The 21453-nt window shown below is 47.7% G+C and overlaps 1 protein-coding gene across 19 annotated transcripts in view; it reads left to right on the forward strand.

The window, feature by feature from the left end:
- The window catches only part of FAM156A (family with sequence similarity 156 member A), a 94448-nt gene that overhangs the window by 51228 nt on the left and 21767 nt on the right, over positions 1 to 21453 (forward strand). For 7 of the 19 annotated variants that reach the window (XM_070257066.1, XM_070257064.1, XM_070257061.1 and 4 more), the window contains one exon: positions 12265 to 13720. In XM_070257066.1, the coding sequence (XP_070113167.1) occupies positions 12385 to 13026 (642 nt within the window). In that variant the 5' untranslated portion in view covers positions 12265 to 12384 and the 3' untranslated portion in view covers positions 13027 to 13720. Of the gene's footprint in view, positions 1 to 3917; positions 4045 to 5954; positions 6143 to 7467; positions 7614 to 12264; positions 13721 to 14223; positions 14380 to 17101; positions 17529 to 21065; positions 21422 to 21453 lie in introns of those variants that run through there. The other 12 variants (XR_011434637.1, XR_011434636.1, XR_011434638.1 and 9 more) reach the window with 12 other exon arrangements.

Genomic DNA, 21453 nt, shown 5'->3' on the forward strand with positions numbered 1-21453 from the left:
TTAGGTGTGCTCTGCTCAGAGGAGTTGCAGTGAATGAAGTTAATCCTCACAGTTGAGTCTGTAGCAGGCAGAATCAGCAGTGGGTTGGCGCTCTCCACGGGACTTTATAGGAACTGACATAGTTTCCTCCAGGGGCTGATGGCATCTAGTGAGGACCTCTAAGGGGTGGCATGAAGGCATTGTCAGATTCCCCTGGAGGGTCCCCCATAGTGAGCAGGCAGCTGATCCTTGCCTCCCTGATGACCACAGGGACTAGTAAATCAAACCCTTTGCAAAGGGAGGACCAGTTCGTATACATTCTCTTGTCCTAACAGAAAACTCAGACTGTACCTTACAGTGAAAAATTCTCTCCTCAAATCCAAGTCCACAGGTAGGGCAGTTCAAGGCCTGTTTAATTTACTGTTATGGGGTCAATGACACCACCAAGTGGCAGATTCTTTCCATGTTTCGGCTTATCCCTCCTCCCTGTGAGGTAGGTCCTCAGCCTGGATCCCTTCAGGGTGTGAAAATTGTGGCCACAGTTTCAAACTCCAAATTCAGACACAACAATGGGCCCATATGAAATAAGGGGAGATCTTTGCCGCGTGTATGCTATTCTTAGCGAGGAAGCCTTTCCCAGAAAAACTCTGTCATCATAGTGCACTTCCACTTAGCTCACTGTGAACCGGAGGAAAATGTTTGTCTGTCTGGGGAATCTATAATGAAATCTCCATCACTTTCTATTGAGTAAAAATAGAAAATCTAACTGTGCCTCTACATCCAGGTACTCCCTAAGGTAAAATGGAAATTGCTGTGCTTAACCTGACACCTGAACAGAAGTAGGAATCAGGCAGATGAGGAGGGAGGAAGTGCATGCCAGATAGAGGGAACAGCACACGTGAGATTGTGGAACTCGGGGGTGGGGGGGGGGGCGGAGAGAGAGGGAGAGAAGGAGAGGGAGAGGGAGGGGGAGGGAGAGAGGGAGAGGAGAAGGACGAGTACAAGCACGAGCGCACTGGCCACTTGAGGAACAGAAAGAGGTTTTGGTTGGCTGGAATATCAAGTGGGGCGTGGAGCAGAGGTAGGGGTCTGCTGAAGATGAGGCATTTGGGGGCAGGAGGCTGGACGTTATCCTAAGAGCAGCAGGCAGCCCCTGCAGAGTTTTGAGCAGGGGTGACATGACCAGATTAGGATTTAAGAAAGGTCCCTCAGGCAGTGGAAAAGAGAACTTGAGGAAAGGGCCAAGATTGGTGGTGGTTGTCAAGGAGAGAGATGAGGGTGACCTGGACTAGGGAACTGTAGTGATGAAGAGAAGTGTCCACATCTTCTTTTAGAAAGACTTAGGAGGTCTAATTGGCTGGGCTTGATGATGAGGTGGGAGGGGTGAGAGAGGCAGCAATCAAAGATGGCTTTGAGGATCTCTGGCCTAAGCAGCTGGGTAGAAGGCTGCCTTTCACTGAGTTAGGCAACGCCAGAGGGGGTGCAGAGGTGTGGGGAGTGGGGGTGGATGGATTCAGTTTGGGCATGTTGGGTATTCCTTGCCTGTGGGCCTCAAACAGTTGTTGACCTGAGTGACTTGGGGGAGCTGACCTAACCTCTCTGGGCCTAAGATGCCTCATCTGTGATAGGACAGTGCTACTAATAATTAGGAAAAATGACTAATTTCTGTTTTCTTCATTTAGTCTAGGAGAACGTTCTCCTTTGATACAGCAGAGTGCTGGTTTACTATCAGGTACTCCCTAGGTAAAATGGAAATCTCTCTACTTGAAACAGCACATAAGACATTGACCAGCTTCAACTAGCTTTGCTTCCTTAAAACAGGTAATCGATTAATCAAACCTTGCCAGGTGGGAATCCGTAGCCCCAGGATGACCCCGGCCTTCAATAAGGAAAAATCTGGTTTCCAGCAGCCCCGGTAGCTTGATGGACTGATTTGAGACTAGCCAATCAGCTTATGTGGGCCCAGCTGCAGCTCAGTAGCTCCTAATTCCTTAAATTTTGCCCCGAACCTTGGATCGGGGAGAGAGATTTGAGAGCCTTGCTGCCCGTCTCCTTGCTGGTTGGCCCTGCAATAAAGCCTTTTCTTTTCTCAAAAGTTGGTGCCATGGTGTTGGCTTCGGTGTGCATCGGGCGGTGGACCTTGCCCCGGTAACATGCTAATCCATCTACCCTCTTGGTTTTCCATATGTGCTCTGTGTATTTTCACCAGGCAGCATGTGTTGCCAACATTAAAAGAAAAAAACATTCAAAGTAATCAGTGTTGATCATCACACGTGTGCGGTATGATAGCCCATCAGCCTGTCTCTCAGAGAAACAGCCCCCCTGCAGACCCTCCAGTCTTCCTCCTGTAGCCCCTCACTCCCCCCAGAGGGTTGGGGGTAGGGCCTTTGAGACTGAGTTTCTCTAACACTTTTCTGTGGTGTCATCTCCAGCGTCCTGGAGGTTGTCTAGCACTTGTTAACCGCAGTCTGCCTATGGGCCTGTCAGTTGGCTCAGGAGGTCTGTAGTCTAGGAGAGAGGATTGAACCGGATATGTGGATCTGGAAACTGTCAGTGGATGGCTGAATAGCAGGGAGGTGATGAAGCCACAGATACCTAGGTTTGAGTCAAGGCTCCACCACTTAGTCCTTGTGTGACTTTGGGCAGGTTACTTAACCTCTGTGGTCAGTTTCCTCATTTGTAAGATGAGGACGGTGAGCATATTCTGGGATAATGACTCAGTTTTGCTTCCTTCACTTAGATCATGATAATATTACCTTTTGAAAACTATAATGTGCTCCCGGAGTGTCGATTACTTCCAGGGTAAGAAGGGAATCTCTCTACTTACCCATGTACGTGCTTGGACAAGCATGAAAGATGCCTTGCTCATTTTTACCGTGTTGACAATGTTGAACTTCACCCCAGCCCTGAACACAAACCGCGGTAAAGAAGTCTCTGCAGGCTTTTGTGTTCTGGAAATGGCTTACCCCAAAGGACCACCCTTCCTCTTAGGACTCAGAGAAGGCCTGCTGTCCACTCTTTGTCCTACTTCCCGTAAGACCCGCGGATGACTCCTGGTATACCTGCGACAAGGCCAAACACAGACCTTTCTCCTTTGCTGAAGGGCCAGATAAGAGACCCTCCAACGCCCTGTTCTTTGTCTCATGAATGATAACTGAGATTAGAAGTCAGTCCTCCTGAAACTAGCTAGACAGCAGAGATAAACATCTGTTCAGCTGAAGGAGACTTGCCCTGAATGCAGAAACGATCCCACACTGTGAATCTCCCCCCTATAACGGGTCTGCTCATTCTTGTGAAGTGAAAGGCAAAACCACCCAACTGTGACAGTCTGATCTTCAGATCTGGGGTGCGCTCCCGATCGCGACAGCCTGAATGAAGTCCGTCTCTTTACTAGATTGGTTTCTGTCTTTCCCAGTGTGATGATGTGCAAAAACGGTGGGTAAGAAAACAAATCGGTAACAGGTGCTTCTCCTCCCGTGTGCACTCCCAAGTACCCAGGTACAGGAGTACCCAGGCTGTCACGGGAGAAGCCCCTCCTTCCATTCCCCCAGCTCAGCACCCACGTGCGTCGTCGTCAGTGAAGTCACCTCCACCGCCGGGTAACTTCCTGCGTTCTCAAGAAGCATCCCTCCCGACCCGTCCCGTCCCTGCGCTCCTGGGACACCGCTCAGCTGCGCGGCCAGGATGGGCGGGCTCAACCCTTCTCTCCTCCGAGCGGGTTTTCTGTCGCGGGTTCCCCCGGCCGCCCACGGAGAGGAACCCACTCTCCCTCAGGCCACTCCTGGGTCCCTCCCCGCCCACTGCAGCCCGTGGGAGGCTGGGGTCAGAGGACTTGGCTCCTCTTTAGAGTCCCATCCCTGTGACGTCAGGCGCAGCCGCCAGACCCTCCGGGATGGGGGGGGGGGGGGGGGGGGGGCAGGGCAGCCTCCCTAGGACGTCGGGAGGATTTCTCCTCTCGGTGGTCTTAACCCTTCTATTCCCGGGGACCGCGCTTCTTCTCCTGGGCTGAGGATGGGAGGCAGCGCACTGGCTACTGGACGGCGGGAACCTGATCCGCAAAAGAACGTGCGTGAGCCCGACAGCCCCAGAGACAGAGACGGACACACAGACAGAGAGAGGGGTGATCGCCCTAGAACAGTCCCGGGGCGCGTTGTTGTCACGGGACCAGAATCCTTCTCTTTGGCCGAGGGGGAGGTGTACTTTCCAAAGGAACCGTTGTTTTTCTCAGACGCCCTATCGCTTCGGTATCAGAACGGCGGTTTGACAATTTGTGTGGCGTATTTCTCCTTCTCTAGTTGAGGGTTGCCATTTTTAAGCGGAGAAGGAAGATATTGACGCTTTCTACGGGCATCGTTGGACGCCCACCGCCCCACCCCCGGGATATAATTGGGCTAGAGTCAGTGTTCAACGGGTTCAGAAATAGTCTGTTTCCTTGGCATCACCTCCCTCCCTACCTCACCTCCCGCCCCACAGAGTTAGGCAAAATAATTGAAGTGTTTTCTAGGAAACCTACATTTCCCGTATTGAAACCATCAGAGAAACTCTTTCTAGGAGGTGTATGAGAGAGGTCATGATGTGACATAGGAATAGACGTGCTTTTTTAATAGGCTCTGTAGTTCCTGCATTGATATGCAATTGTTTAGACAATTTTTATCAGATGGCTCTACAAGCTGCAGTGTATACTATTTAGAGAAGGATGGTATCTTTGGTCGTCCAGTTTACTGGAGTACAGCCCATCCAGGGCAACAGACCTCTCCTGTGATCAGAAATTTGTTTCTATAACTAGTCACAGAATTCTATTTACATTTCCAATACAGTTTCCTTACATTGACATATTCCTACTGCGTACATTTGGGGGTTGGGGGTGTGTATATGTGTCAGGGCTGTTTTACTTGTTTGTTTTGTCAAAAATGGAAAAGTGAATGACCTTGTGTCCCTGAGCCTTTCAGGGTAACCAGCAACAGAGAGAAAGGATAAAAAAAGAAAGGATTTCCTTTTTTCTTTTTTGCTGCGAAAGATTCGCCCTGAGCTAACATCTGTTGCCAATCTTCCTCTCTTTTTTTTCCCCCTCCCCGAAGCCCCAGTACCTAGCTGTATATTCTGGTTGGTAAGTCCTTCCATGTGAGCCACTGCCGCAGCCACAGCATGGCTACTGACCGCCGGGTGGTGTGGCTGGGCGCCAGGAGCGAACCGGGCCACCAAAGCAGAGCGCTCTGAACTTGAACCACTAGGCCATCAGGGCTGGCTCAGGATTTCCATATTTTAAGGAGTAGATTTTCGGCAGCTCCCTATCCTAAGGGCAGGGTCTCTTACCTGGAACGCCTTGGTATTCCCTAAAACGTTTTGTGACTGGTTGGTTTAGGGAAGCATGGGTTCTACTGTTTTTAGTTGGATGTTGACTACATTTAAAACTGTGCTTGCGATTGCATGAAATAGGTAAGTTAAAACTTAAAGTCGCAGTGATCCGTTTTCTTTCCCCAGCACGTGGATGCAATACAAACTCAAGAGAAATGTTCAGTTTAGGCAAGGCCAACGTGCCTGGCAAGGAACATTTATAAAGTGAAGAAGCCCGATGTGCTAAAAGGACATCTAAACTGTGGTCATTTGAATCAGCATATCATTTAAGTATTTAAGGGGTAAGGAGAGCCAAGAGTATGTATAAGGTGGCGAATGCGAGTTAAAACAGGTGACAGTATTAGCAGGGAGAGATTGGTGTAATGAATAGTGTAGAGAATTTTGTATTTTAACAGAGCTAAGTGAAAAATGGTCACCACCACTACCTAGCTGTGTGACCTTGAGTGAGTTGCTTACCCTCTCTGATCCTCAGTTACCTCATCTGCAAATGGGGACAATGATATTATGTATCACACCACCCCCAGGAGAAGCCATTCCTGACCATCTGGGTTACGGGGCTCTCTTCTGTGTTCCGCCCACATCTGCCTCGGCCCTCATCACGCTTGTTTCGTCTTGTCTTCAGCATGGCGGCCTGCCCACCAGACTGTGAGCTCTTCTCTGAGGACTGTTATCCTGCACGGCATCCCGTGCGCACAAAGTCTACCAAAGCATGGATCCTGGAGCCTGGTGCCTAGCAGGTGCTCCGAACACGTTTATCCTGTGAGTGATGGTGACAACCAGCGATGCACACAGAGCAGTGTAGCTGTTGGTATGCTGTCGATTTGTTTATTGGAAGCAATATATCCTAATGAGTGGGCAGAGCAAATCTCTCAGATCAATTTTCAATCCAGCGGCTGTTTGTGTCTTGTATCCCCCACCGTCCAGAACCTTAATGTGCCAGTGTAACACCCACTTTTTCCCTTCCTAGTGTATAGCTACCGTTGTGCCAGCTGTTTCTCACCTGGAAATAACATGTTGTAAATAAGCAAACACAGAAAATTCTCTGCTCAAATTTCTGTTCGTTCAAGGGGGCAAGGGGCATCATGTCTTCTCTCCCCACTCCGTCCCGAGTGCCTAGTGTCCGAGTATTCCTCACATTTTTCCCCTTTATATTGTATCTTGGACAGTCTTTTACTTGCTCAGGATTAGGTCTGTGCAAGGTTGGGGCTGCACTGGGTAATTCGCTGAAGGGACTGATGAACAGGTGGGCCCTTGGTAAATATTGGTTGGAGGAATCCAACCTGGACGGCCAGGTTATCTTATTTCGTGGGTGAGAGGTGTAGATGTCACTCTGGCTTCCATCAGCAGAATGGACGATGTGAACCCGCTGCTCAGTGCCCTTGGGTGGGTCCACGTGTCCTCTGTCACTCGCAGCAGGAGACTGTTCTCCTTGTGTCCCTCTTGCTTACTGTGGCCACTCCTCCTCTTTACCCTTCCCCTCTGCCCTCCCTTGTACTCCCACTGCTTTCTCTTTATATGTCCTCTGGCCCACCACACTGTAAGATCCCTAACGAAAGAACCACGTTTCATGGGTCTCTTCCTTTCCTCTTTTGCACTCAGAAGAGGGCATCAGCGGTTGTTACTGATTTAAATGTTCTTTTGTAATGACACTGCTCTGAAAAGCATCTCCTTCGTTCTAGAGTCAGTAGGATGGAGGTTTTCTGTGTAGGCACCAAAAATATAGGACACCTGTGTACCAGGTGCTGGAGAATCTCTTTTATTAACCTGTGTGGTTTGCATCGCTGCAACTCAGACTCATTTTTCCTTGGCTTTGCACAGGGCTGGGAGCATGGTTTTCAGCACTCGGTGACCTTGGACAGATCTCAGTCTATTACCCTTAGGATTTTGCCATTCCTGGAGAAAAAGAAAAAATCAGACTGTTATTTAAAATGTTATTAAATGAAATATGATTCTTTGAACAGAAACAAATTTATTTTATAATCGTTTTTCATATCATTATGGAAAGTTGACAGAAGTATCGCATGTCACTGGTTTAATTGTCAAGATAAATACAAGTATCTTCATAGCATTCATCACCCCTGACATAGGAGGTGCTTACCTGTTTAGTTGTTTACTTTCTTCTCCCCACACCAGAATGCAAGCTTCATGAGAATGGAGAGTCTGCAAATTTTGTCCTGGGCAGTATTCCCAGCACTGAGAATGGAGCCTGGCACTAGGAAGTGATATGAAATATTTGCTGCGTGAGTTACCTGATCGCTGGACCAGCTCTGGACGTGTAGGTCAGCCCCCAGGACATTCTCGCCTGCATTCTCTCCCTCGGGATTGCTTTCTAAGTCAGGCTTTCAGGGAGGCCGAGAATCCAGGGAGGCCGTGCCACCAAGAGTGCATGCATCTGGAGTCAGGATGCACCTGGGGTGGAGTTCTGCCCCTTGCCTGAGGTGTGATCTTGGAGATGTTACTTAACCTCTCCACGCAAGCATTTCCACCTCTGTGACGTGGGAAGATATGGATTCTGCGGGGTTGATATACTAAATGAGATGTTTCCGAAGGGCCCCGCATTCTCTTTATTCCGCTCGACAGATAGTGTATTTATGAATGCCCACTGAGGTCGAGGGCTCTGTGATGGGTGAACAAGATAAAGTCCCTGGCCTCTGTCAGCTCCTGGGCCAGTGGGTGAGACAGACAAACAACCACCTCCGACAGCTGAGTGAGGTTGTGGCTGGGATAGGAGAAATACAGGGTGTTGCGGGAGCTCAGAGGAAATCCCCCGTCCAGGATGTGAGGAAAGGGGCAGAGAAGGCTTCTTGGAGGACATGCTGTCTAAGCTGAGTCCTGGGGGTGGAATAAGAGGCGACAGTCTTGCTAACAGCCATTCCATTCCCAAACCCTTCACCTAGGACTGCCACAGACATTGCCCCCCACACGCTCCTGACTGATTGAGGAGTGGGGATGTGACCCAGTGCTGGCCAATGAGAAAGGAAGGGAATGTTTGCCCGGGGCGGGGGGGTGGGGGGGGGGGGCGGGCAGTGGCTGCTTCTGGGATACTTCGTTGTTCAGAGGAAAGATCCGGGATTAGAAAGTCCTTTTCTGTTCTTGGATATCTCCGTATCTGGATGTCGATCCTGGAACAACCACTCCAGAAAAGGACAGATCAGAGAGCTGAAAAGAACCTGGGTCCTTGACACCATCACTGGATCCCAGAGTGTCCCCCGCCTGAAACCCCTCCTCCAACAGTCCTAATCAGAAAGGCAATTCACGATCATACAAGATGAAATCAGGAGGAAGGATCATTTTGTATGATCGTGAATTGCCTTTCTGATTAGGACTGTTGGAGGAGGGGTTTTCTCTTTACTCACAGCCCAAAGCAGACTTCCTGATACAGTGAGCATCGTGGGTTTTTTGGTTGGTTGGTTGGTTGGTTTTTGAGGGAGTTTTGATACCGTGTAGTGGGAAAGGGCTCAGGTTCTGATACTAGACAACCTTCCTTCCGACCCAGTTCTGCCACTTGCAGTCATGTCATCTTGAGAAATTCACTTGGCCCCCTGTGCCTTACTATCCTCACCTGTGAAATGGGTTTAGTATTCTTCATCATAACAATACCAACTGAGAGGGTTGTGTTTGTGAGTATGTAATGAGGTAATGCAGTGAGGTTCGTAGAAATGTGCCTGGCATGTTCCCTATCCTTACAACTACTGATGCTGCCGTGGGGTGGGTTGCAGGCCAGGCTTTACGCTGCGAGAGCTACAGTGAAGAACATAAAGATCACCTTAGACATCTCTGTCCAGCCCTAGAGGTTCTTTCTTTCTTTGCCACAGTCTTCTAGCTTTTCCCTCACACGTGGACGACCCCTCAGCAGAAGGCTGGCTCTTCCATTGTGGGTCTCTGACCGGGGAACCTCAAGTACACGTCATCTTATGTTGTGTGCATCCATTCAGTTCACTCTAGTTCTGTTCTCAGATAGGTAGGGGCTGCTTGTGTGCAGGGGGCACCCCAGGACAGTTAGCAGAGCCTGTGGTGTTCTGTCGGCTCCTGCACGGCGTTGGAAGCTCTCTGTGTCCTGGTCCCTGCTTTTCTCTCCAAACTCTTCTCCCTCCGCCCCAGAAGTCAGTTGACACGCACGCTGGATTCCAGCGCACACTCTGCCACTTCAGCCATCCTCTCTCCTTCAGCCTCAAATGCCTCATTGTAAGATGGCAATCACTCCACTTACTCGAGAGGTTTGTTGAGAGACCTACAGGAGATAATGGATCTGAGACACCCAGCTCACGTTACCTGGCACGTGGAAGGCACTAAATAAACGGCAGCGTTCTCTATCACGCTTCTTTAATCCACAGCATCCGGCATGCAAATGGTAGGCTTTCCTTCTCTTTTGTTAGGCTGAATAATATCCCATTGTGTACATATACCACATTTTCTTTCTCCACTCCTCTGTCCGTAGACAATTGGGCTGTTTCCATTATCTTGGCTGTTGTGAATAAAGCTGCAGTAAAAATGGGAGTGCAGGTATCTCTTCGAGATCCTGATTTCAGTTCTTGTGGATATATACTTAGATGTGGGATTGTTGGATCATGCGGTGGTTCTCGTTTTAATTTTTTGAAGAACCTCCATACTGTCTTCCATAGTGGCCACTCCAGTTTATGTTCCCAACAGTGTATAAGGGTTCCAATTTCTCTGCATCTTCACTAGCACTTGTTATCTTTTGTTTGTGTGTTTGTTTTTTATAATAGCCATCCTAACATGTGCCATGAGGTATCCCATTGTGGTTTTGATTTGCATTTCCCTCATGATTAGTGATGTTGAGCACCTTTTCATATACTTATTGGCCATTTGTATGTCTTCCTTGGAGAAATGTCTACTCAAATCCTTTGCCCATTTTTAACTGGCTTATTGGTTTTCTGGTTATTGAGTTATGTAAGTTCATTATTAATTTTGAACATTAACTCATCAGATCTATGCTTTGCAAATACTTTTGCCCATTCTGCATGTTGCCTTTTCACTCCGTTGAATGTTTCCTTGCTGTGCAGAGGCTCTTTAGTTTGATGTAGCCCCACTTGTCTATTGTTGCTTTTGTTGCCTGGGCTTTGGGTGTCATTTCCATAAAGTCATTGCCAAGACCAATGTCGTGCAGCTTCTAGGAGTTTTACAGTTTCAGGTCATCTGTTTAATCTTTAATCCATTTTGAGTTGACTGGTATGTGTGGTGTAAGATGGGGGTCCAGTTTCATCCTTTTGCATGTGGATATCCAGTTTCCCCAGCACTATTTGTTGAAGAGACTGTCCTTTTCCCGTTATGCATTCTTGGGGCCCTTGTCAAAGATCACTTGGCTGTATATGCGTGGGTTTGTTTCTGGGTTCTGTTCTGTATCATAGGTCTATACGTCTGTCTTTATGCCAGTGCCATACTGTTTTACTTACTGTAGCTTTGTAATAAAGTTTGAAATGAGGAAGTTTGATGCCTCCAGCTTGGTTCTTCTTTCTCAGAGTTGCCTTGGCCATTCTGGGTCTTTTGTTATTCCGTATGAATTTTAGGATTGTTTTTCTATTTCTGTAAAAAATGCCAGTGGGACTTTGGTGGGAATAGCATTGAATCTGTCTATCATTTTTCTTCTTAATCTGTTATATTAATCTGTGGATTACGTTGATTGATTAATCAGTTCTCTTCTTAACCTGTGGGTTGCATTGGTTGATTTTCAGTAATTGACCCACCGTTGCATTCCAAAGTTAACCCCACTTGATCAAGGTGTATTATTCTTTTCGTATATTGCTGGATTCGAGGCTAGTATTTTGTTGAGGAATTTTGTGCTTGTGACAAGAAAGAATATTGGTCTGGAGTTTTCTTTTTCTGGGACCAGTGAAATGCTAGCCTCATAAAATCCTCCACCTCTGTTTTCTGGAGGAAATTGTGTAGAATTTGTGGGGGTTTCTTCCTCTCAATATTTGGTAGGATTCACCAGTGCTACCACCTGGGTTTTTTCCCCAAAGGTTTTCAACTACTGATTCACATTACGTAGAAGATGTGGGACTTTGTACACTATTTCACCTTGGGCGCATCTTGGTACTTTATGGGTTTTGAGTCGTGGATCCGTTTCTTCTAAGTAGTTGCATTTATATATGTTAAGTTGAATGTAGTGTTACCATATTTTTGTCCTTTTCATATTTGCTGGGTCTACAGTGAGATCTCCTCTTTCATACCTGCAATTGGTAACTTGCTTCTTCTCTCTCTTTTTCGTCTTCATCAGTCCTGCTAGAGGTTTATCAATTTTATTGATCATTTCAAAGAACCAGCTTTTGGCTTAATTGAGTTTCTCTCCATTTTTTTTTTTTTTCTGTTAGAAATCTCGTTGGTTTCTGTTCTTACTTTTTAGTAAAATCTTATTTATACTTACTGGGAATTTTGAGATGTTTTCTATAGGCTCGAGCAGCCTTTTTAACTGGGTGAAAAGTCAGTGAGGATGAGGGAAAATTTAAAAGGGTGTGTCACCATGGTGCAAACGCTTACAATTTAGTAAATGTCTACTTTTTGCAAGTATAGGAATGCTTATGAGAAGAGGACGTGTTAGTCACACACTGATTGTTCTTTAAATTATGCTTCAGAATAATTTGTAAAAAGTCAGCAGGGCATTAACGTGATTGACTGCCAGCGCATCGTTTTGCATTGTGTCATATGGGTGCAATAATTGATCTCATTTCTGAAACCCTTGTAATAATAATATATATTATATGATATATAATAAACCCCTATAATCATATGCCAGAAGTATTCTGAGCTCTTGAGATGTAATTATCTCATTTAACCTGCAGGACAATGCTAGGAAATAGGTCTCATTATTATCCCCATTTTACAGATGGGAAACAGAGGGACAGAAAGGTTGGGTAAGATGAATAATAATGGAATGGATTTTCTTTCTTCTCTTGTCACTGTGTGTTGCAGTCTGGGTTCTTCTGGCTCCCCACGTTCCCTGCTACCTTCTAGTTCTTCGAGAACCTTCGTCTTCACCTTCCTGTCCAGACCCCAGGGCCGGCTGGAGCTTCGAGCACAGACTAGACCTCCATGGATCCCCTCCAGAAGCGTAACTCAACGTTGATTTCTGAATCTTCCCTGATGACCTCTGAAGAGACATCCAGGGAAGTCACAGCAGCCTCTCATCCTTCCTTCTCAGGATTGCTAATGATGGGCATCAGTGACCTGAACCCCCATCCTAGCACCAACTACTCTGCCCCTCTACCAGAGGGGCTGCTCCAGGAGCGGTACAGAGATGAGGAAATCCTGCAAGAGAGGCGGTGGAAAAGGTCAGCATCCCCTCAGGGGAAGAAAACATTCCTCGGGCACATGAGACGGAGACACCTCGATCACGTGGCACCTTATCAGGTTGAAAGGGAAGCCAGAGTCTCTTCCTCAGATGGTAGAGTTCAGAATAGATTCCGGTGTGAATGTCGATACTGCCAGAGCCGTAGGCCGAGTGTTTCTGGGATGCCTGCGGAGAGGAAGGGGGCCCCACATCCTTCCTCCTGGGAAACGCTAGTACAGGGCCTCAGTGGCTTGACCCTCAGCCTGGGTACCAACCGGCCCGGTCTTCTGCCGGAAGGGGTGCTCCAACAGCAGGAGAGAGAGGAGAAGCTCCAACTGGAGATGCGGCAGGAAAGCAAAAGAATGTTTCAGAGGCTCCTAAAACAGTGGTTAAAAGAAAACTGAGACTCTCATCCTCATGTGATGGAGATCTGAATGGATTCAGACGTGGATGCTGGTGTTGCCAGATCCTGGGCGTGGATTGCTTTTGGGGACCAAAGAGTAAGCAATAGTTGGAGGAGTGACAAGACCAGAGTTATGACTGGAAATCCTGTCAGCACGAGCCTTGATTTGATCCCAGGAAGGTCCTAATCTTTCCTGCCTGGAATTTCTGGATCACTCTGGGGCATTCTGTGGCAAGGGAGACTGCAAACGAGTGGTCCTTAACTCCTGTAATATGGCTCCCATGATGCATGTTGTCACTTTCACACCCTGAATCTCTGTCTTTCCTCCTTACTTTGTGTCAATAGGATAGAAACTGCCTCTGTACTGAGAATGCCTTGTTGCTGTGTGTGTGCTTTTGTGCCATTTTATTGACTGCTTCCAAGAAGCAGCACTAGGTTTGGTGGAATGCACGGGCACTAAACTTAGATCCAGTTTCCAAGATCTGAGGCTAAACAAAGTGTGGGAAAAGGACGTGGAGCTAGAACTCGGGGGTTCGCCATTTGTATCGTATGGTTTGTATAAGCTATTATGAGTATGACGAGCTTAAATGTAGCTGTTTCCCTGCTCCTTAACATTGAGTAGTCTTCCCCCTTGAGGGAATTTCTGATGGGTTACCTCGTCGTCGATACCAAATAAATACACGTGTGAAAGGAAACTAACTTTAGAATTCAGGTTTGTTCATCCATATTGTTTTGTCCTTTGTTAGATCTGAGATCACTACATTTAAATCCCAGAGCAGTAGATCAGAGTGAACCAAGAGGAGCTCTAAACCGTGCGCATTTGGAACAGGGGAGGAGGGAGGGCAACAGAGAATACCATCAAGCCACTGTTTGTGGCCCTGCAGCGAAACCAGCCTTCAGGTCACCCAGGCAGAGCAAATGGAAGAGAGCCCTTCTGCCCATGGAGAGTTGGAAGCAGAGTCTGCTGCCCACAGTAGGAGGTCCTGCCAGATGGTGCTGGTGCCCCTGGCACGCAGACTCCCGGGGCCATTCCTCGTTGCCTGGTATCCCTGGGTTGGTGCAGGCAAACAGTAGTTTCATGCCTGCCGCGTGAGAACCAGAGTGTCACTGAGTTATTTGACAGTCGTATTTGGATTTAGACATGTGCCTTTTCATTTCAGGAGGCACGAATGATTAAATCTACCTTTTCCCTCCACAGAATCCAATGATGTGTACCCAGGAAGTGACCATGCAGTTCTTCTGAACTGAAAATAAACTCTGCTTTCCGTTAGTCTGTGTCTTCATGTAGTCCCCAGAGCTGTGTTGCTGCAAAAAATCTACGCGTCTTCTGCAGACAGAAGTGGCTTGAGAACAGGTACGTTTATTAGATTCTGAACTTGTCATCTCATCAGAGAGCTTGGGAGCTTAACTGACCCTGCCAGGCTTGTCTCCCAGCTGGAGGGGAGAAGGTAAGTAAAGCAGGGCTTTTCTTTCTTGAAACTCAAAGGCCTAAATTCGGACTGGTCATCTGCAGTGTGTTTAGAAGGGGTAACACGGCGTTTCATGTTTATTGGTTGTTTACTAGATGTCAGACAATGTTCTACCTGTGTCCGTAGATCAGCTTATTTAATCCTCTCCCACAGACCCATCGTTTAGCAAGATTCGATCCCCATTTATGAAGTGGGAAAGCAGAGTATAGAGCAGTTAGGGGACTTGCTCAGGGTCACACAGGCAATAAGAGGGGTGTGGCACACAAACCTAGGCCGACTGGATTCAGAGCCCCCGCTCTTAACCATTCGCCGCACCGTAACCCCTTCAAGGCTGGGGGTGAAGCATGAAGAGCTGGTGACTTCAGTGGAAGATTCACTGCTGGCACCACATAGCCTTGGTAACGTACATCATCGGATCTTCCCCACAGTGCACTGGGGCAAGGATAATATCCCCACCTGGCAGAGTTCACAGAAGTCATAAAGTGATGGCCTCACTCCAGCAGCCACACCCGGTCAATCCTGCCAACCACAGTCTAGCCACTCATGAAGGTTGGCATTGTCTCCCCTTACCTCCCCCACTCCATGCTAGGCTGGCTGTTGGGGCGGGGAAGTGAGGAGGAGCTGTAGAGCCCACCCCTGGCCTTGGGAGTTGAGCCTTTAATCAGAGAGAGATCTGACACCCATAGGTATGGTGGAGAGCCCATCATTGATCCCCTGTGCGTCTCGGTTGCTGGGAGATGAGAGGAGTGAAAAAAGGATCATGGTGGGGTGAAGTGGACGCTGGGGGCTTGCTGAGGGAGGTCCTAACTGCAGAGTTACCCATGGACTCCAGGAGAGTGCATGGATATGGGTGGGCGGGTGTAACTGAGGGAGTCAGCGGCACCACCCCTTCCCCATCTCAAAGTCTTTGTCCCCACTCCCGTGTATGGGGTGTAGGAGGAGACCTGGGGTCACATCTGAGACAGCATACTGTCCCAAGTTATAGACCAGGAGCCGGAGTGTGGTGGTGTCCAGCAGGTCAAATTCTAGACCAGAGACTGAGCCAGAGGCGCCAGGAAGCAAGAAAATATTGGGAGAGAGTGGGCTTAAAATGTAATGCCCAGATAGAAAAATCAGAAGGTACCTATTGCAAGTAAAGAAGTCAAATTATTAAATTAAAAACCTTCCCACAAAGGAAAGCCCGGGGCCAGCTGGCTCCATTGGTGAATTCTATCAGACGTTCAGAGAAGAAATAATACCCATCCGTCACAGACTCTTGCCGAATAGAGAGGAGGAGGGAACATTTCCTAAGTCATCCTATGAGAACAATATTACTCTGCTACCAAAGCCAGACATGACATCACAAGCAAACTATAGACCGACATCCATCGTGAATATCGATACATAAATCCTCAACAAAATATTAGCAAACCCAGTCCAGCAACATTTACAAAGGGGTATGCAACACAACCAGGCGAGATTTACCCCACGGTTGCAATATTGGCTTAACATTCAAATTCAATTAAGGTAATACACCACATTAATATAACAAGGGACAGAAACCATCCGATTGTCTTGACAGACAAAGAAAAAGCATCTGACAAAATTCAAGACCCGGTCATGATTTAAGAAATGCTCAACCAACTAGAGATAGAAGGGAATGTCCTCAATCTGATGAAGGACATCTACAAGAAACCTGCTGCTCCCATCACATCATATTTATTAGTGAAAGAATGGATGCTTTCCCCTTATAAGATCCAGACCAAGGCAAGGATGTCTGCTTCCCCCACGGCTACCCAACATTGACTGAAGGTTCTAGCCAGTGCCAATATGCAAGACAAAGAAATGAAAACATGGAGAAGTTGGAAATGAAACCTATGTCCACGCAAAGACTTGTGTTCAGATGTTCACAGCAGCATTGTTCGTAATCGCCCAAAAGTGGAAACAATCTAAAAGTCTGTCGACTGGTGAACGGATAAACAAAATGTGGTATTCCCATAGAGTAGAATACCATTGATCCATAAAAAGGGCAAACTTCTGATTTCTGCTACCACTTGGGTGAGCCTCCAAAGCATGATGCTACGTGAAAGAACCCAGACACAAAAGGCCACTTATTGCTTGAGTCAGTTTATATGAAATGCAAAGAAAGGGCAAATCTGTAGAGACAGAAATTAGATTAGAGGTGCCAGAGTCTGGAGGTGATAATGGGGATTCACTGCTAATGGGTATACGGGATCTTTTTGGGGTGACGGAAATGTTCGAAAACTGGGTTGTGGTGATGGTTGCGGATCTCTGTAAATTTACTAGAAGTCACTGCATTGGACCCTTGAACTGGGTGAATTTTGTGGTATGTAAGTTATACTTCAGTAGAGCTGTTTAGCAAATGTAATACAAATATCCACGGAAGTCATCCAGGAAAAGGTACGTCGTTGCTTATATAGCACTAAGGAATCCCCCCCCCCCCACCTCGTTCCATGTTCTGGGTCCTGCCTACGTGACCCATCATCACCTGCCTCCTCCAAGTGTACTAGATGCTCCCGCCAGACAGAGTCACTGTACACATCAGGGTAGAAGGAGTGCTGGTGAGTGCACACATGTGTGCGTGTTTCTCTGTGTGTTCACGTGCAGGCGCCCTTTGGGTGAACATAATGGTTGACTCGCAATTCCATGGCTGAGGGAATCCACCCTGGGTCTGAAATGCCACTCAGGTGTTTTTCTGTTCTCCACGAATCCCCTGGACCCGGCTCAGTTTCCCTGAGCCCTTAGCTTCAACCTCTGGTCACAGGAAGACATGTAGAGTGGTGAGGGGTCTCGTCCCCCTATAGGGAACCCTGCCCGAGCTCAGTGACCGGGTGGGGATGCGCAACAGAGCAGTGACCAAGACAATGGAACTCCAGCCACCTTTCCACCCCAAGGCCCTTCTCCCTCCCCTCCACCTGCCTGGGGGGTCACGTAAGGAAGGGGACGTTGGGGCATAAACACACTCCTGAGTCCTTGAAATTGTTCTAAACATGGCTGTAAAATAAAGTAAACATGTCAAAAATAGCTCTCAAAAGAGAAGATACATATTAATTTTTTTTTAATCCAGAAATGACAAACATGGCTCTAAAGTCCAAAATTCTATTTAAAACCAAGGGAGGTGAAACACAGCGTGTGCTTATGCTTCTCAACCTCGCGCGGCATCACATCTCCCCTGGAGCGGTTTTAAAAGAAGATGATGGGGGCCGGCCAGATGGCATAGCGGTTAAATTTGCTCCCTCCGCTTCCGCAGCCCAGGGTTTGCTGGTTCAGATCCCGGGGTGCGACCTACACACCGCTTATCAAGCCATGTGGCGGCAGGCGTCCCACATATAAAGTAGAGGAAGATGGGCATGGATGTTAGCTCAGGGCCAGTCTTCCTCAGCAGGAAGAGGAGGATTGGTGTTGGATGTTAGCTCTGGGCTGATCTTCCTCAAAGAAAGAAAGAAAAAAAAAAAGGTGGCGCACCATCCCCAGAAAGTCTGAATTAGTGGGTCTGGAACGTGGCCCCGGCATGAACATTACTGGAAAACTTCTATGAAAGGCTAGATTGCAGCTGTGGAAACAGAACCTTCCTTCTAGGAGGAAACCTAAAATCGGAGATTTGAGACTTCTCTTTACAAGGAGAGCAGGTTTGCATCATTACCTGCTGTGCTTGGCAGATATCTTAGGAAAGGAAAAAATATGACAACGCGAATGTGTGTTTTAAGACTGACACTGTACTTGCTGTTCTCCACGTTCCTGAAATCAAAATTTTGAAGTTAAAACCCATTAGTATTTGCTAATGAAACATCTAAGTTTTTATTTCTCGTCCAGCCATTGTGCTTACTTTAAAATTTGTAAAGCATTGTCTAGATGATGCCATGAGACACGTCACAACATTTCTTTGAAAATTACAGATGACTAGATTTGTATCGGTTGATGCAGAAGGATCTGCCGTCAGGCTTATCTGCTAAGTTTGTTGAGTTGCATTTTTTAACTTTTTATTATAATTTATGTTATCAAAGTAATTCACACTCAGATAAAAGACCATATAGGACCAGGATATTTATGATGAAAAATAAAATTCAGCAATCCCTTGTATCATGCACACCCATGGACTTTCCTCCGCCTCCCCAAACTTTCTCCTTCAGCGATTTCTTCTGGATATGCATCTCCATATTCCCAAATCATGGGCTTATACTGCTATGTCTGGATTCATTGAGTTTAGACATTATTTGTTGAGTTCTTACAGAAGATGAGGATTTCCCTCTCTCAGGTATATTGCAGGGCCCAGGTTCTCCTTGGAGTTCCTGTGAGGGGCCCACCCAAACCGGTGCACACGTCTCTGCTCAGGATGTGTTCAGAGTGTGTCTGCCAAGAACGAGCCCTCACAGGGGACTTTATGCACATCTGTGGCAACATGAAGATCATGGTTTAGCCTTTTCCAGAGCAGGTCCAGGGAGTCACAGGGTGGTGGAAAGCACACCTAGCAGCATCCCCAGGGGTTTGGTTTAAGGAATCGGGTGGATGGCAGTGCCCATCCATGAGACAGGGGTCAAAGGTTTGGGGTCACCTGCATATTTGCAGGGTTTGTGGGACATCTGAGTAGAGATGCCCCATAGGTCTCAGCCTATGGGGAGGCCCTGGGGCCCAGCTGAGATTTCTTAGGCAGACGTGGTGATGAGAAAAGCTGTCACCATACAAGGGGATACAGATGAAAACAAGTCAGATGGGGGACAGTTCTGGGTGGTGATGTGGTCACCCACGGATCTTGTGCTGAGTGAGAAGAGCACTGGGCAGAGGTTGGAAACCAGGAAGAAACAAGATTTAGCAGGGGATCAAAGAAAAAGGACCAATGAGGAGACTTGGAAGTAGTGGTCTGAGAGGTAGGAGGAAAGCCAAGATGGGCTGCTGTCACAGACGCTGAGAAAGGAGAGCATTTTGAAAAAAAGGAATGTTAACTGTGGCCAAGACAGCATCGGGTACTTTGGGTTTGGCAACATGGAGCCCGTTGGAGAATTTAGCAAGGGGATGGTCCATGGATGGGGGCATATTGAGGGGGAATCGAAAGGTAACCAAATAAGTATGCTGTTGGAGTTTACACTTTCAAGAAGCTTGGCTTGGAAGGAATCAAAGACACGGGGTAATAGAAGCAGATGGCCATGTGCTTTTCAGGGTATGTTATTTTCTGTCCCCAACAATGAGAGAGAAAAACATCAGGATGCAGGTTCCAGAAATCCCTCACTGTCGGGAGAACTGTTGAGTAGATGACAGAGTTATCAAGAGTTGGGATAAGCCTCACAGGTGATTCTTCAAGTTGAGGAGGGAGGAATGGGGGTTTCAAAGCAGCAGTGGAGTTGCAGGGAGACTTCCATCCCCTCTTCCCACCCTCATTCTTACCTCCGGGACCCATGGAGATGTGTGTGGACTGAGAGATACAACATCTTCCAGGTAAAAGGCCTCAAATGGGTGGTGTTGGGGAGAGTCCAAGATTGAGTTAACTCAGAATAGAGTGAAATTGAGGGGGGAGGGATTGGGAAGCTTTGGCAAAGGCGGCATCAGAGGGAAGAGAGTCCTGCTGGGGGAGGACACAGCAGTCCTGTGGTGAGGGCAACGGATGTAACGGGCTTGGGTTTGGAGTGATGGCAGGGGCTGGAGACAAAGGCATTTGAGTGGCCTTGAGATTCACACCGAATGTCTGCTGCAAAGATGTTACTTGATTCAGGACGCTAGAAGCACAGAAAGCTATGAGAAGCTAGGAGAGGTTTGGCCTCAATGTTTCATATCTGTGGCGAGGAGGCTGTGCTTTGGGGTCTTCCAGATGATGAACAGAGGGGCTGGTCCATAGAGCGAAAGAACAGAACTCCCTTGTGATTCTGGCCCCTGCAAAGGTGAGATAGCAGAGTCTCTAGTCCTCAGATCACCATGAAGGGGATGCAAAGGCCCAGGGCTCGGGTGGGGCGCTTTGGAAGTGCAGGGAGAGGCCTGAGTCTGAAGTCTTCAAAGATCTTACCCAAGGGCCACCGGTATCAGGCCACCATCAAATAACTGAGGTGTATGCTTTCCAGCAAAGTAGCAGGGTTCAATCCAAAAGAGATTTCTGCCAGAGCGACCTGTGCACAGCCCAGGCACTATCGGAACTCGAGGTCTTTGTGAAGGACGTCCCGTTTTTCCATAGCTCCTTAACCTCTGTTTGGCCAGTGGGGAAGGATAGGACTAGATCTGAGAGGGCGCCCCAATGAGGAAAGGATACCAGGTGGGGCATGACTGTGACAGGGGGAGAACCAAGCCATTCCTCCAAGTTGACCCCCTTAGCTCCCCGGGGTGAGACACAAGAGCCGTGGTGGCTTCTTTGGGACTAGTTCCTGGTTTCCATTTGAAAGGCTCCTGGGCCTCAGAGCACTGCTGTCTCCTTAAGATGAAGGGGTGTAGAAGGCACGATTTTCTGAGTTACAAGAACCAAATGAGGCAGTGGGTATATAAATGTTTTCTAAGTCACATAGCTCCACATAAAGTGAGCCTGTGAAAACTGGTATTGTTTCTGCTGTTTGATTGTTGTTGCTGCTATTATTCAATGTGCTCTCCTCGATAGAAAACACACTCAAGAAGCCAACGACTACCTAGAAGTGGAGACCTGAGACACGCCCCTTGCCAGGAGCATTTGATTGCCACTCACTCTCTCAGGGCAAAAGCCGTTGCCTGTGCTCGAGGGCACGCAAGGTCTAGGAGAAATGAGGAGGGTCTCCCTTGAAGAATAGGAGCCAGTGGGTGAGCAAGAGACCTTGGGAGATATTTCTGAGTCTGTCAGCAGCTACTGAGATTCTCACCCATGCCTCTTGACTCTAGGGAGGAAACTGGCATTGTTACCCTCAAAAGAAAGGAAGGAAAAGAAGGGGGGGAGAAAAAGTCAACCCTACTTCTTCTAATAAAAAACATTGGCTTTCTGCATGTCCCTGCATGTTCCTTTTTTGGCTCTGGAA

This window comes from Equus caballus, chromosome X, assembly GCF_041296265.1.
Source record: "Equus caballus isolate H_3958 breed thoroughbred chromosome X, TB-T2T, whole genome shotgun sequence".
In the NCBI taxonomy this organism is placed as follows: Eukaryota; Metazoa; Chordata; class Mammalia; order Perissodactyla; family Equidae; genus Equus; species Equus caballus.